Below are 20,396 nucleotides of genomic sequence, written 5' to 3'. Positions count from 1 at the left end.
TATATTTTCATAAGAATTTCATCTGAATATACTATATATATTATAAATATCATCTCATAATACAGTATAAATCATTTATTTGTACCATAGAGCAATGCCTATAGGCAGTTCAGTGCAGGTACAGCATATGTCCTAGATGATGATCTTAATTCAGCAGTTTCTACCTATACACTTTTACAGCAACCCCACTGATAAGAACCTAACTTAAAATTTTAGCCTAAATAGGTTCTTATGTGGAGGGGGCTTAATATGAAAATTTTAGCCTAACAGGTTCTTAAAACCCAGGTTCTTATATGCGGGCTATTACTGTACACAGTTTTCACAGCTCTACTGTGTGGTATGCAACCGTGCCGATTGTGGAAATTGTTGAGCGCAGAAGACATTGGAGCAGCGAACATCAGCGTACATGTAAAGTAAAGTGTTCTGACCTGACCTGAAATCAGGCCCATGAAATCAGGCCCATTTTTGGGAGGTTTTGAGGACAAAAATTTAAATTACTCCTTAATATGTGTATACTGCACTAGAGTTTCCATCTCTCTCTAATTTTTTTCCCTGAGGGATTTTCTGTGTTCACCAAAAGCCCTTATACAGTATGAAATAGAAAGATATCATAGATGAGTGTATAGTAGACAAATCCAAGTCCCCTGATAGCTGTTGTGTTTCAATGATATCTTTAGTTTAAATTTTTTTTTTGTTTTTTTTTGTTTCTGGGTAAGGTCAAGTATGATAATTAGTTTGAAACAAGGGAAAAAAATTTAAACCAAGGATAAAATGGAACCACAGCAGCGGCACATTAACAAGACCAGGCTCAGTAACCTTTGCCTGGTCTTAACCTCAACACATGCAACCAAATCACCTTAACATGTACATTATTTTATTGTGACCTTTTGTCATAAATGCAATAATTTATAAGCTTTTACAGGTTACAAACTAATAACCACCACCTTAACCCTCTCCATGTTTATCTCTCTAATCAAGAACACTGCAAGTGCATTCCATATTCTACAGAACAAAAGAAACATTACAAATCTCAAATTCACAAGGCTACCCTTTCTGAGTAAAACAGTAGTAAATACGAGAGAACTAAACAGCAAGTAAAGACTCAATAAACCTTAGAAATGTCTAAATGGGCTACGACATATATTTTTCTTTAAGTTCTAAATCCTAATATTATTCTATACCATTAAAGTTTGCTGTATAGGAAACTTTCATTTATAATGACCCTGGGAGGAGAGAGAGGGCTGACCACATAAAGGTGTTCCAAAGAGAAAAACACAGGCCCCTCACCCCAAAAGACGTTCTAAAAATAATCACACTACTCAAAAATGTAACCCCCCCCCCCCCACCCCAACTCCCCGACAAGGTCATGCTGTAATAAATGAAAGCCCCATTGGACATCCGATCAAAGGGAACTCGTATTTACTTAACAATAAACTTGCAAGTTCAACCCTTTACAACCCTATAAAACCACTGACCTCAATAAAACCTTTCCTTTTTTTCTATTTTTAACAAAAACAAGTTCTGTGTACTGTGTATAATCTTATTTGTGTTTGCTTTAGATGTCACTTATATCAAAGAAACAGTAATTTAGAATCAATGCTGGAGTAACAATTTACACCATGTAAGTTAGTTTGAAGTGTAAGGTGGTGGTGATTCATGGGGGGTGTCCTTCACTGCATCCTCATAGTTTGGTAACAGGTTCTGGGTCTGAGAAAAAATAAATATTAAACCTTGTCACACAAACTTAAAAACAAGTAAAACAATATACAACTGAGCTCTTCACAAGATTCAATACTTTACATTATGTTTTATGGCTCAATCCTTGGTTTAGATTTTTCTTTTGTGTTGTTTGTATATGGCTGGGCATATTTCAACTACAAAATCCTCACTGAACAGCCATTAACAAAACATTTTCATACAAATGGATTCATAATAAGCTGGAGTACTAAAACCTCCTGCACACACAGGCAACCACTACAAAAGTGACAAAAACAATACCTCATTTTCATCTGAATGAACATGGAACAGGAATGCACTAGTGGCCTGTTTAACACGGTAGTTGACCAGAATCTTGTAGCATGACCACACACAACCAATGAAATAAGCCTAGAAAAAAACATTATAACAAATTACAAAGATTGGAGTGAATGCCACGGAAAAATATTATCTGTCATTTATTGATGTCGAGGCATTTTATCAGTCTTCTTTAACATAAAATTAGCATTAAAAAATATTTTTGCAGGGTTGTCACTAAGATTTCAAGTTGCCAACAAGTAGGTGCAGAATCAAACAGCTACGGATTTCTTTTGGTTCTATTTTTCTTCTATTTCTGATGAAAGTAGCCAGGGACCACATTGATAGTAGACGGGGAAAATCCCCGGCCCCCGCCTCTTAATGACAGCCCTGTTTTTGTCAAAATTCACCTCTAGGCAAGTGAAAAAAAGAAGTCCCCTGTCCAGCAGAATAAGCAAGTTGTTCCACATCACTATCAAGAAAGTCTGAGCAGTTGAACCTTTAACAATCCTTTTAAACATGATTCATCAATCCCATACTTAAGTATTTTCCTAATTGATAACACTCTCATTGCATTTCAAAATGCTCTATTTGTTACTACATATAAAAATACATGGATGGATATTTTATTATTTTGTGTCTTTAGCATGTGGGCATACTATCTGCAAGACCCAGAAAATTAGACTACTGCACCAGCCCCAGACAAAAATGATCAGCCAAAATTAACAACAAGAAAGGAATTGCCATGTTTAGCAATGAAAGATTCATGCACAAAACTCTAAGTCTTATGTTAAATGACCACGCAAAAGCTCCTTAACATTAAGCTCAACAGATGGGCAGAATCTTTTGTAGTCTTTTCTAAATCTATACAAGGTTGGTCTTTGACAAAGTGTTTTGTCAGCTGTCAAAGTAAGTTAATAGTAGGTTCCATCCAGATTAAAATGACTACATGAAGAGTTTTGTACTTACTTTGATGGACAGAATGGTGACAGACACAACCACAACAGTCATCATCAGAGTTCTCATGTCCATTTTGTCAACAGCTTCACCAAGAGGAAAGTTTGGCTGGAAAATAAAATGACTTTCTCTTTAATATCTAGCAGGTGGCCAAAACTGAAATGGCAGAATTATGCAACTTACGTTGTTCTTTAGCATGAGCTTCAGCTCTGGAATATAACTGATTGCTCCAACAGCACCCAGGAGATTAACACAAAAATCAAAGACTTGTAGACAGAAGAATGGCAGAAGATAACTTGGTTGCCGCTGAAAACAAAAAGGCAAAGCTTCCTTAATATAACAACTTACTGCGACAATTAAAATGTAAAACACTAGTTTGCATAAATTACTCATTTTTCTACTCCACCAAACAGACTACACTTAAAGCTCCCCAATAAGCCAATTTATGGTCATACATTTATGTCACATCTGGAAACATAGTGACCACTGTGGACTGTTGGGAAAAGAAGATAAACAAAGCTTAATTTTATGAACAATAAATTGAAATTTCAAGAAACGTGTTACACTTACTGTGATGGCCCCATAAATCAGCAGAACAGTGATGAGAAATGAACAAAATGCAATGGCAAGAGCAACAGAATTATCAGCTGAAAGAAGAAAAGACATTTTGTAAAGTTATGGAAGAGGATAACAGGAAAATTTTAAACATCGGCAATGAGAAGTAAATTTTGACTTGCAATTGCCTCACTTACTTTCATGGAAAAACAAAGTTTGCGATTTCAAAAGAGAAAAAAATTCCCTGCTCATTCTGCACTTTTGAAACAAAAAAGTGAAACTTTTGGAAAAATTTACCAGCCATGTAAAGGAAAAAAGAACTTGTCTTGCACTGAAATTCGCTTCTGTGACTTCCATTGCAGTGCAGTTTAAGTTTCTTATACCATACCCATCAATACTAAGGTACAACATATTTCATAAGTGGGTTGAATGTGATCATCCGAGTGAACGTAGTCCTGAATAGGACTGTTGCTGTTGACAGTGACTGATGTTTTAACAACCTGTGGGGTAGTCATCTTCAGAGTCAAAGTAATTTATATCACGTCAGTTAAGGGTATTAAACTCTGGTTGTTGATCTGATTGGTCAATTAAGTCGGGATATTATTGGTTGTCTGTCACTTTAGCCGTGCTGTTATTGGCTATGAAGACTCGTAATGTCATTGGTGCGTTTCAATCTGTATATTTTCAAAGTTAAACAGTCGTTTATTGTTAGTCAAACTGTCAGTTGTCCAATCGTTAGCCTGCGTAGCAAGCGTTTCCTCGCGAGTTCTTCGAGGGAGTTGGGACGAGAGCAAAAAAAAAGGAATGACGGCGGAGGGGGAGGGGAATGAAGGAACTGCTTGCCCGCAAACCCCACGATTTTGAAAAACTGCGTTCGTGGGCGAACGCAGCTTCTGATTGGCGCGGTTTTGGTAGTGTTGATTAACTTAGCACTCAAAACATCAATCAAACTAGGTATGCTTTGTTTACGTGCGTCACAGACCTGGTTTCATTTTCTTTGTGGTCGCAGTTATAAATGCTTTGGACTGATGTTTATTTGAATTGTGTTTGTGCGAAGGTTTATAAGATCAAAGTCTTCAAAGTATAATTGGAGATCGAGCAGAGGAGACTAGGGAAGGCCAATTTACTAGGAATGACGGCGTGCGGATCTGACTGGAAAAAATGGACTGTTTGCTGGATATAACATCAACATGAAACAGAACATCGGTACTCGACACCAGCTAGAGCCGCCATGGACAAGCAATTTATCAGCTTTTTGAAATGAAAAGATTATTATTGTTTATTGGAAATTTAGCGGCATGTATTGTAGAGAACGTTTCGACACAGGCTGACGAGCAGCCGCTCTGCAAACTTTATACCCGGCAAAGTGAACTGTTCCGGACAAATCATTTTTGACGTTTCGACAAGGTTTCAGTCGAGATAAAGCCACACAATTAAAAAACAAGAAATTCCGCAGCAATCGCTCAGAGTTTTAACCTTCTTTTGTCGTAAACCATGCATTTTTATTACAGTTTTTGCAATCGCCAGAAACGTGTTCTATAGAACAAAGTAACTTTACAAATCTGGTAATCCAGGGGAAACCTGTTAGTTATACTTCTATTTTGAGGAGCTGTCAATTTACAAATCAACCGAACCATGAAATATTAAGGGGCGTTTTCCAGGATCGTAGGGTTTGCGGGCAAGCGTTTCCTCTTCTCCTTCTCTAACTTTCGCGCAATAACTCGATTGGAAACGCTTGCTACGCAGGCTATCCAATCGTTCTCTCGTAGTAGTTTTCACACCCCAATGTTTTACTTGCCAATAAGCGCCTTGTGGTGCAGCGCAACTTTCCCATCAGTAACCCAATTAAAATAGCATCATGTCAGAGGAAAACACCTCTCTCAACCCCCCAAATATTATAAATTTGTCACGCTGAAATAAAATGATTATACACAGACTGTTTGTGCATAGTTTCGGTAGCAACACCTGGGACAAAAGGCTATTGTTTTGAGGAATTTGATCCGGTACGTTAATCCGTTAAAAATGACGAACAGCATTTTGTCTCATGTAAATAGCAGGAGTTGTCAGTTTACTATTTGACTTTCAATAGCAATCCATGCCTTTTTTAACTAATGTAAAATCTAAAACAAAAGGAAGCTTGTGTAAATAAATATTACATGATGGTGTGTAAACAAAGTATTCAATAAGTATTTGGAGGGGCTTATGCATGGAGGGAAATTTGCGTTTCAAAATTCATTGGGCTAGCTTATAGTTGGAAGGAAATGTACCGTTTTTGTTTTGTTTTACTCTGTATTTGAGGGCAATTTCCAAGTACAAGCCCCCAGGGCCTTATATTCAGAGAGGCGATTAAATGGAGGGTTTTCTGTGTTACGAGTTTAGAGGGCTCTTTCGAGGGGCTTATTTTTGGAATTTTATGGTAATTCCAAAATTTAAGATAAAAGATCTTCCCTTGGTCCTTTGTCATCACCTAAAAAGTTTACACACCTGTTTAATGTGCGAATGTTTCTTGTTATTTCTCTCAAAACTGTTATTTTTGAATAGCCATGAATCATTTTCAAAACCTGTAATGTGTTTGCAAGCCTTTCAAAAATTACTACAAAATGTACAGCAAAAAAAGAGAGGCCTACATAACACTGAATAAATGATAAAAGAGTATAATAATAATAATAATAATAACTTTATTTCTATAGCGCTCTTATCCTATGTTCAAGGTGCTTTACAGTCATGTACACAACATCATTGAAAAATATTTACAAATTTACAACCATATCCTATTATATTTACAATGAGTAGAAAAGGAAAAAATTAAAACTAAAGCAACTATTAAACCATTTCATTCATAATGATAAAAAAAGGGAAAAATTAAAACTAACACAATATATACAAATCTGTAAAAACAGTGATCCGTTATTACTGAATTTAGTAAACAAGTACGTCTTAAGTGATCTTTTAAAACTCAACATGGTGTTGGACTTCCGAATTTCATAAGGTACTAAGTTCCATTCTCTTGGTGCATGAAAAGTGAATGCTCTATCTCCGTAGGTCCTTGTATACAATCTAGGTTGCATTAAGAGTTCATTACTAACAGACCTCAATGATCTAGTATGAGAACGATAATGTAGTTTCTGAGCTAAATAGCTAGGCGATGTCCCATTCAGTGATTTATACACGAGGAGCAGAATCTTGAAAATAATACGATATTGAATTGGTAGCCAGTGAAGCTCACACAAAACAGGTGTGATATGCTGAAACTTACTCACTTGCAACACAACTCTAGCCACCGTGTTTTGTACATACTGCAATCTTTGTAACTGATACTTAGGTAGGCCGTATAGTAATGCATTACAAATACAAATACATGAACAGCAACTTCTGCTGATTCTTTAGTGAAATACTTCCTAATTCTAAATAGGTTCCTGAAATGATAAAATGATGATCTGCAGATGCTAGACACATGAGCATGAAAAGAAATCTGCTCATCAAAGACAACACCAAGACTCCTAGCCGACTGAGAGGCAGCCACGCTCTCATCACCAATACATAAGGACTGAAAGGATGGAGAGGGACAATACTTTGAGTGGATGAGAATGACTTCCGTCTTGTTGTGGTTTAGCTTCAATTCGTTGAGATCCATCCATCGACATATTGCAGAAATGCAGTTCTCGACCCTTGATTTAGCCGCGTCCACATCCACTGATTTGAATGCAAAGTATAACTGAGTATTGTCAGCGTATAGATGATAATCTAAGCCATAAGATCTTATCACTTTAGCAAGTGGCGCAGTATACAGAAGGTAGAGTACAGGTCCCAGAACTGAACCTTGGGGAACACCCACGGGAAGATCTCGTACCGTAGAATTCACCAAGTTCAATCTCCAAGTTTACCGTTTGTGTTCATTGCGAGATAGAAAACACTACAAACTTGCAAAAGTAAACTTTACATAGGTACTGTATGTCATGTGTAATTTTAAATCACTTGCATTTCCATGCATCGCAACTTTTTATTGGTTTAACTACATGCAATATCGACTTAATGTTTCTAACCCTAGGGAAAAAGTCATTATTTAATATTGAAGGTTTTTTTAACATCATTTTTAGACGAGAGACTTCAACTGCACTGAAGCCAAAGTCACAGAAGCAAATTTCAGACAATTGCTTGTTTTTTTTTTACCTTTTATTGGCAGAAACATTTTTTTGCCTACGGCCAACGACCATACATTTTAAGTTTTCATTTCAACAGTGTAGTATGAGCAGGGGAATCTTATCCCTCATTCACCACAAGTTGGCCTGAGAATTAGAAGTTTTGGGCGCCCGTTCAGGCTCCTTGTTTGAAATTTTGGTTGCCCACAGGCACATCATAGGTGCCTCTTGCACGTTTGGCAGCAGCCTTGCAAGCACTTGCCTGGCAAGTATTTTTTATGTGTATGTTTTCATGCAAGTTTTTGACATGAACCACACTATTTCTCTGCAATAGATGAGGAAGAAAAGAGTAAACTCAATTTTTTTGTGTAAAGGAATCAAGTAGTTTTCAAGTTTCCATGGCCCCCAAACAAATTCTGCAATAGATCCCTGCAGCCACTCATTCACTCACCTGACCTTGGAGTTGTTCCATAAGTTTCAAAATACCTCTCTTCATAAAGTTCTGGATGAAGTAGCATCTGTGTCAACACCACCACACCAGCAATGTGGATCAGCTACACAAAAAAGAGAAAATTAACAACAATACTGATCGCCATCTATGCTTCTTCATATACTGTACTTTTTCTTCCCTATCTATCTATAACATATATTGCATTGCATAAGCATTGTCTCCAGTTTCTCTTGGGGCCATTTTAACTCCCAAGAAAAAGTGAAGACAATGCGTATGCAAAATTTTGGGGTGACAAACAAAAAGCATTATGGTATGTTATGGAATTTTCTGGAGTGGTCAATTATACTGCAATAATAAAAATAGTGCAAAATAAATAACAAGTAAGGTATTAGAACTGCTATAAAGTCAAAAATTGATCACGCGTATAAAATCGCTTATTGGAATGTGCTCATAACCTGAACTCAATCCCTAGTTATCATAGTCTGCTACACAGCCGTTTTTAGTGTCGTCACGCAATGCTCCTCCCCACAAACGGCTGCTGAAAACTGAACTACATTCCTTTCCCTTTGCGTTTGTGGTCTAAAGAACAAGCCAATCATGCACAAGAAGTTTGACAATACGTGAGCCGCGGGGCCCTAGGAAGCGAGCACCCTTCTCAGTTTTCGACAAATCAATCAATCGTCGCTGAATTTAGACGGGCTCTGTGTTTTCAAGCAGCGAAAAGGTTAATTTGCAAAAAAGTTTGTTTTAAGCGGTCAAGAAAGTTCCAAGTGAAAGAAAGGTTTGATAGGCCTAGAGGACTTTTACCAGGATCGGTTGGTTCTTCATTTAACGTGCATATGTACTGATATGTGATGAAGAATTGAAATGTGCCAGATGTGCTCATTGTGTTCCTGTGAATACTAAACTCTCAAGGGTACTGATTCAAAAACTAATCTTTTAAATTATCGATGAGCGATTTCCCGAACTATACCTGGCAACTTTATGAGCACATTCATGTTGTGCATCGCAATTTGCTCGACTTGCTTGCTGCTGGTACTTATCTCCTAATTTTAAATAGGACTTGACTATGACAACACTACTCTAGTTAATTGCTTGTTTTAACGCGACATTTTGATTATTCTGTCATTCACACATTGGGCACCGATGAAAGCAAAGCTGTGATTGGAGAAGTCACAGTACTGCAAATGTGGCGCGAACACTTTCCAGAAAAAGGGAGCTGAATTATAATTGGCTAATCACGGGAAAGGAATGTAGTTCGCTTTTCAGCAGCCGTTAGTGGGAAGGAGCATTGTGTGACAACACTAAAAACGGCTGTGTAGCAGACTATAGTAAGTTATTAAGGTAAAGCCAGAAATATGAAATAATCAATAACTATTATTGAAGTCTTGAGCCTACCATATAAATCGGAAATCACACCTTAAGTGTGAAAATTGACACCTCGGATATCAATTTTTCTGAAAACTCAGCTCATGCTTGATAGACCTGTGTAATTTTTATTTTGCAAAATTCTTTATTATTTGAGAAATAAATTTTTTAAATGGAAGGGTTAATAGCAGATCTAATACCTTTTTTGAGTGGATGAAATGTATGTCACATTTCCTGTGACATCTCTTTTGCCAATGAGGCATATCAAATAGACACAACAATAGATTTGGCTTGGGTAGTTTCTTAATTTTCTTGTACACAATAAACTTTGAACAAATCGATTATTATGTGACACCAGAAAAATAATGATAGATTAATTCATTCTGCCTACACGAACACCTCCGCCGATTCAGTGCATCTTAGCTTTGAAGTTTGATTTTAACTTTTAAGAACAACCCTCAATATAAGGACAACAAAAATTCAACAGAAAAGTTTTATCCAGGCTAAGTAGAAATTTAACTCTAATTATTTATACGCTCAGCAATTTGCTTCCGGAAGGTTCTTGATTTCACTTTCGGTTTTATATTAAGGGAAGCTTAAAGTTTCTTTGGCAGTCAAGGAATGGTTAGGCACAAAATTGAAAAATCTAACTCGAATTAGTATTAATAATTGTCAGAAGAACTTAAGACTTAAAATAATAGCGACAAAACATATAAACCATATCACTGTAATAATTAAAGCGTATCGAATTCGAGCGAATTATGCGTGATTGGGAGAGGTCCCGCGACGAACCCTATTTAACACTAACAACGATATAACGATCGGGGATAAAAGAAGGCCAGTTATGTATTTCCTTTTTCAAACTCTTGAATGACAGTATATCGCAAACCAAAACACTGTATCGGCGAAGCAAGACACGCAGCGAGCGTTTTCAACATTTAAACTTATATATGTTCCGCCAGCTCACCAGATGACAAAATCCAAGCACAATTGTACCAAGTCGTACGTCCATACAGCAACAACACGTCTTCATAACAGAACTGTCACCATCTACATCGTCAGATATCCTTCTTGGCTTCATACTTCGGCAAGCAGAATGCTTACAGCCGCGGTAAACACCAAACAAATCCAACCAGTGTTGATCCGAATCTTCCGAGGAAACAATGGCGAACGTCTAGTCAACAATTCAGTAACTGAAGAATCATGGGACTTATGATGTCATAAGAGGGTTGGCCTCGTTCTGACGTTCTCAAGATAGGCTGTCCCAGTCTCTCGGTCAGCTCTTAAAACATGGCGGAGGAAAGACCATTTTCAGTAGCTGTGTTGTTTGGCGTGGTGTGGGTACTCTTAGCCTATCTTGCTGGTGTTTTGGTGCTTCCTGTATGGAGTTATTTGAACATAGGACTATGCAGTTTGGCCGTGTTGTTGTGTGTCATGAATTATGTTAATGAATACTTAGGAAAGTTCCCACTGGATTACAGGTACGAAGTCAAAATGAAGATTAGGGACCCATCGTTTATTAACGTCCCAGGTGGGGGCCGGGGGTTTTCAGAAAAGTGTGGTGTATCAAAACTTCCCCCCCCCCCCCTCGAAAAAAATAATTACATATGAAAAGTGAACCCCCCTCCCCCCTTGGCAATAGCAATTTTCAAAATGTACCCTCCCCCCCCCCCCTGCTCCAACCCCTTCTAGACCAAGATAGAATTGTAGTTGGCCTGGTCAAAAGTCTTAACCAAGGTCTGTGGCTTCACATTTGGATCCATTTCATGCCACTTAATCAGTAAAAGGAAAAAGGAAATCCTAACACAAAAACACCAATATAATGTGAAATATTATTTTATCCCAATTTAATAATAAGAATGCTTTCAGAAAATAAAAAAAATTATATATATTTTTTCCAGATTTCAGCTGTATGCATAGGCATATGTGAGTACATGCACACTACCTGGTAGTAGAAATAGCTGATAGGTTTCTGGGCCAAGCTTTATAGGGGTAACATTTTGTTGTTGAGAAAGAACCGCCGAAGCCAATTTTTTTGTCTACTTCTGAAGGAAACGTGGATTTGCTTTAATCATAATATAGTTTGACAACTTTTACATAAAAGGCCAGCCCTGTATCATAATATTTCGACCCCCCCCCCCCTCACATTTTGTGCATTTTCAAAATTGGCCCCCCAAAATCAAGGCTGCTAGAAAATTGTACCCCTCCCCCCTCCATGTCAGGACATAATAAACAATTTGGTCCCTTAGGGCTTTTTACCGATGTCTTAAATTTTACTTTTAGGAAAATTTTCATTATTCATGTAATCTATAATTAATTATATATTCTCCCCATTGTTTTAAAAGACGATAGCAATTTTTTTCATACTAGTTACTTTTTTCTCACAATTTTTTTTATACTTCAGATTATACCATAAGTTTCCGTTCTCCATGCCAGACTGAATAATATTCCATAGCCCCACTTTGGTTGTGAAAGGGTATAAACAGAACCTTCTACACCAGGTGTAGAAGGTTATGTCGTCAGTAGTTAGTTTCTATAGTTTGAGTATTAAATATAGGGCAAAAGACTTGCTGTCCATATCATGGAGGCATCATATGATATTGTAAACTTGACTGCAGTCTCGGCACGGATGCCATGTGGGAATTTGAATTATGTCCTTGTTTTGTGCACATTAACCACAACAATGGAGAAGTATCTATAAAAAACTACCTTTGACAAAATGTCTTTTAACAACCAATGATGCTGAGGCATTGTTTATAAAAGGACCACACTCAGCATGAAGATAAAAAGAAGTGCGATAAGCGGTCAAGAAGATTTCAATCAAGTTAGAAGAAAACTTATCCTCAGTTGCGATTCATACTTCAGAACTTGTGTGGACTCAAACAGTAGCACTGATAGATTAGCAAATCTGAACTCTGCGTTTGTGGAGTCAATAAAGAGTCATGAAAGTTGTAAACAACACTTGTAAAGTTCAAGCCACTTTAATTTTTCTTGGACTAGTGGCTTGTCCTCGTGGGCTAGTAATATATTAAACTCCAAGCCCAGTACCTAGTGTCCATACTTCAGAACTTGTGTGGACTCAAACAGTAGCGCTGAGAGATTAGCAAATCTGAACTCTGCATTTGTGGAGTCAATAAAGAGTCATGAAAGTTGTAAACAACACTTGTAAAGTTCAAGCCACTTTAATTTTTCTTGGACTAGTGGCTTGTCCTCGTGGGCTAGTAATGTATTAAACTCCAAGCCCAGTACCTAGTGTCCAAAAAAAATTAGTAGCCCTGGACATTATGATCGGACGACCCAATGGCAGCGAAAACGTCTTAGTGAATTTACTTTCTTCCAGTCTTTATCACAATTATTCATACCCATTTACTTTTATCAAGAGTAGATGAACCCCCTTGGTGGTGAATTGCTAGGAATCCTATCCAAGTTCAGAAAGACAAATTAAATTTTATGGTAGCTTGTTTACGTTCTCCATAAAATGTAATATTAAGCAATTTCATGTTGTAGTCATCCAAGAACGGCAAAGAAATTTACAAAAAAGTATGGTGCAGGTGTAAAGTTGTTGTTTTGCCCCCTCAACCTATTGTTTATTTACATTCTCGTTGCCATTGTGTCATCAGATCATAAAGTCCTTAGTGTGGAGCACTGCACCTGTTAATGTTAAACCTGAGGAGGGACCACATGCTGAGGTGGGGACTTTGGGTCACAAATTCTCCATCCTTTGGCCGAGTTTTAAGTTCAAAGGAGCTTTAATTTTTTAACAATATTATTAAGATGGCTGGAAATAGTGTCATGACACCAGAGCACCTGAAGCAAAGTACTAATATGTGATAAATGACATGCAATTTATAATATGACTAATGTCTTTTTTTATTTTATTGATATGCAATGGGGGAGCAGTAATAAAAAGACCTTTAATCTTTTCTGACAACAAATCTCTCAAACAATATGAATAATAATCTGTCTTCCCATTTGAGTTTGTTTTTTATCCATGGAATACTGGATATTCAAATGGCAATTGATTATACTCACACTACGTATGCCTAAATTTTCCTGACACTAACAAGTTCTCAAATCCTCATACATGGGCCAAGTTTGCTCAAATTTCCCCTCCCTGGGTTCAGCATTAAATTTCATTCAAAGTTATCCAAATTCTCCTACATGGAGCTGGTGTGGTACCTCTTCATTTTGCACACAACTTTTGTTGGCCATTTACCAGCCATTTTACCAATAGAAATACGTGAATTACAGGACCTCATGGAACACCTCAAGGGAACGGCAAGAAGTATGTGGAAAGTGAAAAAGGCAATAGGAAGGATAATTTTTTTAAATGGAAAAAAAACCTATGCTATCTAAAAAAAAAAATGTAACTACACTAACTACAACAATACTAAAATAATGAAAAGAGCAGAAGAGAAAAAGACTCTTCTGCCCATATTGTTCTCAGGACCTCTTATGCACGGGGCCACATCATTACCACTGCGCTACGTGGGAACATACCATCAAGGAGATGATAATAATGTATTTAAGCGGTTTCCCTTAGAACTTTGGCCAGTGTGCCCTGTTTTAGCTGATCAAGCCCTATTAAACACAAATTCAAAACTATTTTTCTGGAGAATGACTGGTGTTTTTATGGTAAAAACCGAATTTAAGTGCATTTTATCATATGTTTTAAAGAACAGATGCCCAACAGAGCCGATACGGTATAAACTCATATGCAAGCAAAACTTGTTTTGTTACCTTGTTTTTTGGTCATATCCTTTGGTTAACCAATCCAAATCACTTCCATTTTCTCTTTTTCAAGAGGTCAGAAATGGATTTTAGGCACCTTAAATGAGCAAAACTGCTTTCAGTTTATATTATCAGGGTTATGCAGGGCTCTCATGTTATACACCTGTTTAAATTTTCTTGAACTCCATAGATGGGCTCTGTTTAGTGTGTTGAAGGAATACTAGCAAAATATATTGTAGGGGGGAATTAGTCCCCTATGCAGACATTTTTTGTGTGTGTCATAGCTTTGCATGCACTTCCCAGACTTCCCATCTCTTGATAGGCCATAGAATTGTTTATTCATTGGCAAACTTATTGAATCCTGCTTACAGATCAAGCACGAAATGACCTACATATAACTGTTGCATCTGCAAAGCTTGTAAGATGTCTGAGCTTGACCACATTGTTTTAAAATATGTAGGTCATTTTGTGCTTGATCCGTAATCAGGATCAATACGTTTGCTGACAAATAATTGTTATTGTGGGCTATCAAGGGAAGGATAGTCTGGGGAGGATACTCAATCATCATGTGTTAGCTCTTACTGACTTTCCTCTCTAGTCTCTGCAGCCGTACTTTGACACATAACAAGCTACGTAGGACCGTACCTCTCCTCCGTTCCCTTCAAATATTGTTACTCATTCATCATACTAGCCAACCCAAACCCATTACATTGGTATGGAGTTCAGGAAAAATTTGAACAAATGTATAATATGAGGACCCCATAATCCTGATAATAGTTATATGTAATTTATTGACACAGATTCGTCCATTCAGGGTTCTCAAAACTGATTTAGACCTCTAGCAAAATTCATCTTCAAAAATTAGGGGTGGGCCACAGGGATGGTCCATGGACCGGGGGTCCATGTTTTGTCTACATCCTTGAACCTGGGACCGCCAGATGGCGAGTCCAACAGTACCAGCTGTCCACTCAGCCACACTTTCTCCTAAATTTCTCAAACTCGTTAATAATTCATAAAGAAAATACAAAGGAAATTAATGATTTGGAAATCAGACAAGAAACTGCTCATTTTTGCATCCTTAATTTCTCCCTCTAAAATCATTTTGTTTATGAAGTAATAGCAAGCATTTGACGCCGTGTTTCATCACCAGATCAAACACCTCAAAGTTCGTCAAAAATACTCCGCTGTGCATGGTATCTTTAACTCTCTTCTCAGTGTTTGATCTGCTGATGAACCACTACATCTCATGAATGATACATTACATCAAGCACTTTCAAATCCTAAATTGTAAAATTCCCCCACCCCTCCAATAAAAATATGCTTTTTTTTAATTAAAGATTAATACCCTTAAGTTACTGGGTTCTACATGTAGATACATTTTGTTCATGGGCAATTTGTAGGATTCATAATTCATTATTCATAAGTCATAATTCATTAGCAAAAGATATTATTTCAATCTGAAAACTGAACAGAGAGGAAATTCTTGCATACTACCAGTTTTGAGGTGTTTGTAATTAAGAGATGCATTTTTTATTATTTCTTCATTAAGTTAACAATGTTTCTAATTTTTTGTAGTAAATTTGCCTCAGATGGAGAGATCAATGCACGGCTTGGTTGGTCATTAGCATATGCTTTGCCAGCTGTGATTCAGATTGTTTTGTGGTATATTGTTGGAATGCCACAGACAACATTTCACCTTGTAGCTTTAGTGACCTTTGTCAGTCATTTTGGGAAAAGAGTCCTGGAAGTTCTGTTTCTACACAAGTATTCCAAGAAAATTTCTGTTTTGGGAGTAGCAGAGGTAAGACATTAAATTTTATTGATAGTAGGTGCATTGGCTGTCTGACTCCATCCTTTCAATCCTCTGTCTAAAAAGACTCTTTAATCCCATCTCATTCCCCGAGGAACATATATGATTGATATACTTGTTGCGTAGATACATGGTCTACACAACTGATAGAATTGAAAGTGAGTGTTGATGCTTTCGCAGCAAACTTGGGCAGTGATCAGTGACAACTGCATGTCAACCTTGTTTCCAAAGTTCTCGCATAAGGTTCTGCGAGTGAATGCATGCCCAAAGTGAACTACACACCCGGGTGGAGACTCTGCTTATGAAAGGGGTGGGGATGCTCGTTGGAAATTTTGAATTCAACCCCTAAAGGAGACCGATCTGGGAGTGGCGCAAGTTTTTTGACCCCTAAAAGAGACCATGCTAAAACACAGACAATATATATATATTTATATTTTTTCGCGTGCAACCGTAACTGAGACCTTCATGGCTAAATATGATGGCGTTTTGCCCAGAACACCCTAAGTGAGACCAAAATCCGAAATTTACACCCCTAAGCGAGATGACGAGCATCCCTACCCCTTTCATATGCGGAGTCCCCCCCCCCCCCCCCCCCGGGACTACGCACTTCACGCAGTGAGTGATTGATACGTTTTCCATATCCCACCTACCACAACAACTGGCAGATACCCTTTGGGTATCCATGAATTAAAAAGGACAAGGGGACAAGATAACACTAGACTGCAGGCTCTAATCCTCTTTAATGGAGATGTTGTAGTTCAATTTTATAATCCTTGTGTTACAGTCAGGGCAGGTCAAGCATACCAACAAGATTGCATTAATGAATTTATTATTCGAAGGTTGAATCCATTGGTAGTTGTAAATTTCAGTTTCATCTTTGCACTCTTGCATATGTAATGAGCAGTGAATTCACACACAAGGTATTCATAAAAGTTCTGCCAGCACAGTTTTCTTGAATTTGATCTTTAATAAAATTGATTTTTCAATCAGACCAAATACAGTCAGAGCAGTTATCGTCAAAAATTCACTGCTCATTACGCATGCAGGAATGCATAATATATGAATTTGAGACTGGTTGCAGCAATGACTAATTGATTCATTTATGCAAACTAAACTGCCTAATTGACTGTAAAATGCATTTTCTCTTTGTGTTAAACACATTATTCCATACAGTGCCACCAGGGATAACATTGAACCGCAACAGAGATATTCCCATCCCGATGAGTACCATGGTGTCTCCATACAAAGCTGTATTAATAAATTTGGGAAAATCATTTCTTCTTTTATATCCCAGATTCTGGACTTAATCTACTGGAACAAATTATATTTTTGATGGTGTGACAGTGAAAACCAGGGATAAGTTTGATTGTTTAGCACTTAGTTGTTATAAAAAACTGTTTGACACATCCTTTCGAGACAATACTTTGTTTGTCACTATCATAAAAGGATATTTCATGTTTAATAGTTAAGAAGATGATTGTTTCTTGTTCTCTCATCAGTCACTCAGGAAACTCAACTCATTTTGCTCTAGACTAGTGCTAGTGAAGGGGAGCCGCATCTTTCTAGGTTTGATTTCAGCCACTTTCCCAATTTGGCTCTTGCATGAGCAAACACTCATTTTCCAAAAACAGCAGAGCCCTCATATTCAAGCTTAAATCTTCTAAGCTCTGTCCAAATGTGCACAAGCCAATTAAGAGACTGGTTTATCACGCAAAAAAACACATAACTTTGACTGGAATATCTTGTTCTACTTTCCGGATGTATAATCCTTTTTTTAATTCAAAATCTTTTAATTTGATATCAGAGTCAAATACCATGAACACAGTAGCTGACTCTTTGCTTAAGTAACGTGTAATCAACTTTTCCACCACAAGAAAGCCTATTAGAGATTTTGTTCTTGAAAGACAGGTTAGATAAATTACTAGTTTTTGCAGAGGTTTGTGACTTGCATTTCTTGTGTGACTGCTAGAAATATCTAGAAAATATCAAAGCCATATTGTTTCCCTTTTCTTTAATGTGCAGGTGTCAACATTTTATTCAGTTGGTTCCACTGTTCAGCACTACTGGTGTAACATTTACACAGACAATACTCTGGCTGTTAACCTGTCCTCCAATTGCACTGCATTAACAGTTGGTGTTGTGCTGTACATAACTGGTGAATTTATAAATTTGTATCATCACTGGGTGTTAGCCAAGCTGCGACCAGCTGGTATCTCATCTGGGTATACCGTTCCACAGGGAGGACTCTTCAGTTATGTTGTCTGTGCACACTATTGTGGGTAAGTTAGTAAATATTATACAACTATTTTCATAGGGGAGGTGAATTGTGGTGGATTTATACCAAGGTGCAAAGCTTTAAGCTCCTGGGTTCAAATCCCGGCAAGCCTGAATTTTTCGGGCTTTCTTTTTGCAATGGCATAAGCTGTCTATTAACTGTGATGATCATCTTCATTTCACACACTGATCAGGAGGATATTTGTTTAGCTGTTTTAATTAGTGTCTAACCTTTTTTGTAAAATAATATTACAAGATGTCCCTTAGTAAGAGCTTTGAATTGACAGTGTTTACAAAATTAGGAGTCAAGTGTATTTTATGACTTTGTTGAAGAAAATAATTTTCTACTAAGCAGTTAAGACAGACAAGCCAAATTTTGTTGCTTGTTTGGTATTTGTTTTTACAGCTGCTTCATTTATTGCTGAGTTAAATGAGATGTCATTTTGACTTGTCTCAAAACAGTGAATAGCCAAGTGAATAGCCGAGACAGTGTAGGGCTAGACTATAGTAAGGGTTTTTTGCTTGTTTTTCAGTGAAGTGATTGCTTGGTATGGCATGGCAGTTGTTTGTAATCACTTGTGTATATATCTTGCATGGATGGTAATTGTATGCTACTTGGCTGGAAGAAGTCATCAGACACAACTTTGGTACCAAAAGAAGATTGAGAACTTTCCTAAGGACAGGAGAAATCTCTTTCCTGGAGTATACTAAAACGTTTATAACAATTTTTGGTACAAACAATACTTTTTGATATGCATGCATTGAGTAACCACTGAGTTGAGTCAAAAGAGTCAGGCATGTCAGTTATTGCTTGGTTTCAAACTGAGGAGGACTGGGTGCAAGTCCTCATATTATGGGTTTATCGAGGGTTTATCAGCACCAGAGCCACAAACTCGGAAAGAGTGATAATGATCTTTACAAAATCTTCAAGTATGGTGTTTACTAGCCTGTGTACAGCCGCCCCTCCCCTCAAAAAAATCGGAAAGGATTTTTTTGAGGGGAGGGGCGGCTGTACACAGGCTAGGTGTTTACCAAACCAATACCAGCCATTTGAAAATGTTGCACTTTACTTAGAAATGCATGGATCACCAGACGTCTACAGGGCATATCGTGTTTTTGAGATTTTTAATGGCTGCACTATAATTTGTTCAATATTGGCCTCGTAAACACCAAACGAGAGGATTATTTTTGTTAGGCGCGGTGTGCTCTTTCTGACTATGTGGGTCTTGGGTACAGACTTGTACCCCACGGGGTGTACTCGCTCCGAGTCTGCTTCTGATTAGTTTAAATCCTGCCACTAATTTTGTTAACTGGCCAGTGCTGACCAAATTTGGATTAATTTTTCTATTTTTTGACAATTTGCATCACTCATCCAGTTAAAGAAAACTACTGAGCAATTGACATCACACAAAGACTGTGATGTGGCAGCTAAGCTGTTGTTTAAGTAGTCAGAGCTTGAGAAAATAGTGGATGATTTGACAGCTATGCAAAGACAAAACAGCCAAATAACTGACTCAAAGAGACAACAAGAATCTGCCATGCCAAGAATAACAGACTACTGTACCACCTATGTTCACATCTTAAAACTGTGGAGCTGGCAAATGTTTTGAAGAACTTTTTCACACAAGAACTTACCACCACCTCATTAGTTTACCAGTATTTATGAGCATCAGTTTACCATGCAGGTTGTCAGTTCAAACCCCAGCAAGACCAACAACCAGGGTCTTTGAAAAACTGGTATGATCATGCTGGCTGTGTTCAGGTGACTGTGTCATTGGGCGGTGACGTTAAGCTGTTGCCCTTGTCTCCTTCATTATTGGAGGGGGGATAAGAGAGAATGGGTAGAAAACAATTTGCTGGTGTGGTGTATCTCTCGTGGGGGAGGGGACGGTAATAGGCCCACAGTAATTGGCCTTATGCTTTTGTGGTGACCCCACTAACTAATATTTTCATTAAAATAAAACAAGAAATTGAAACCTAGCCTTCATATGAAAAAGGCTTATCCATCGCAGAGGGAATGGTCTGAAAGAGCTTAATTCCTTCTTTACACTGCATAATTCTTTATATCAAACTCAGATTTAATGTTTGCTTATGCCCG

At 37.6% G+C, this 20,396-nt stretch overlaps 2 protein-coding genes across 2 annotated transcripts; one reads left to right on the top strand and one right to left on the bottom strand.

Moving 5' to 3' along the window:
* Nucleotides 1–852: 852 nt before the first annotated feature.
* LOC140952280 (lysosomal-associated transmembrane protein 4A-like) lies at nucleotides 853–10,668 on the bottom strand. The gene is made up of 7 exons (XM_073401711.1): nucleotides 10,451–10,668; nucleotides 8,116–8,218; nucleotides 3,541–3,617; nucleotides 3,154–3,276; nucleotides 2,983–3,078; nucleotides 1,999–2,106; nucleotides 853–1,707 (listed from the first exon to the last, which is right to left on the bottom strand). Exons 1-7 carry the CDS (start codon nucleotides 10,562–10,564, stop codon nucleotides 1,627–1,629), a joined length of 702 nt encoding a protein of 233 aa, XP_073257812.1. The 5' UTR covers nucleotides 10,565–10,668; the 3' UTR covers nucleotides 853–1,626.
* Nucleotides 10,669–10,747: 79 nt separating this feature from the next.
* LOC140952279 (3-oxo-5-alpha-steroid 4-dehydrogenase 1-like) lies at nucleotides 10,748–20,361 on the top strand. Its single transcript, XM_073401710.1, has 4 exons — nucleotides 10,748–10,964; nucleotides 15,790–16,015; nucleotides 18,047–18,303; nucleotides 18,832–20,361. The coding sequence occupies exons 1-4, from the start codon at nucleotides 10,774–10,776 to the stop codon at nucleotides 19,007–19,009; spliced, it is 852 nt and encodes a 283-aa protein (XP_073257811.1). The 5' UTR covers nucleotides 10,748–10,773; the 3' UTR covers nucleotides 19,010–20,361.
* The last annotated feature ends 35 nt before the right edge of the window (nucleotides 20,362–20,396 follow it).

Source organism: Porites lutea, chromosome 11, assembly GCF_958299795.1.
Source record: "Porites lutea chromosome 11, jaPorLute2.1, whole genome shotgun sequence".
In the NCBI taxonomy this organism is placed as follows: domain Eukaryota; kingdom Metazoa; phylum Cnidaria; class Anthozoa; order Scleractinia; family Poritidae; genus Porites; species Porites lutea.
This window is presented reverse-complemented; position numbering and strand designations above follow the sequence as displayed.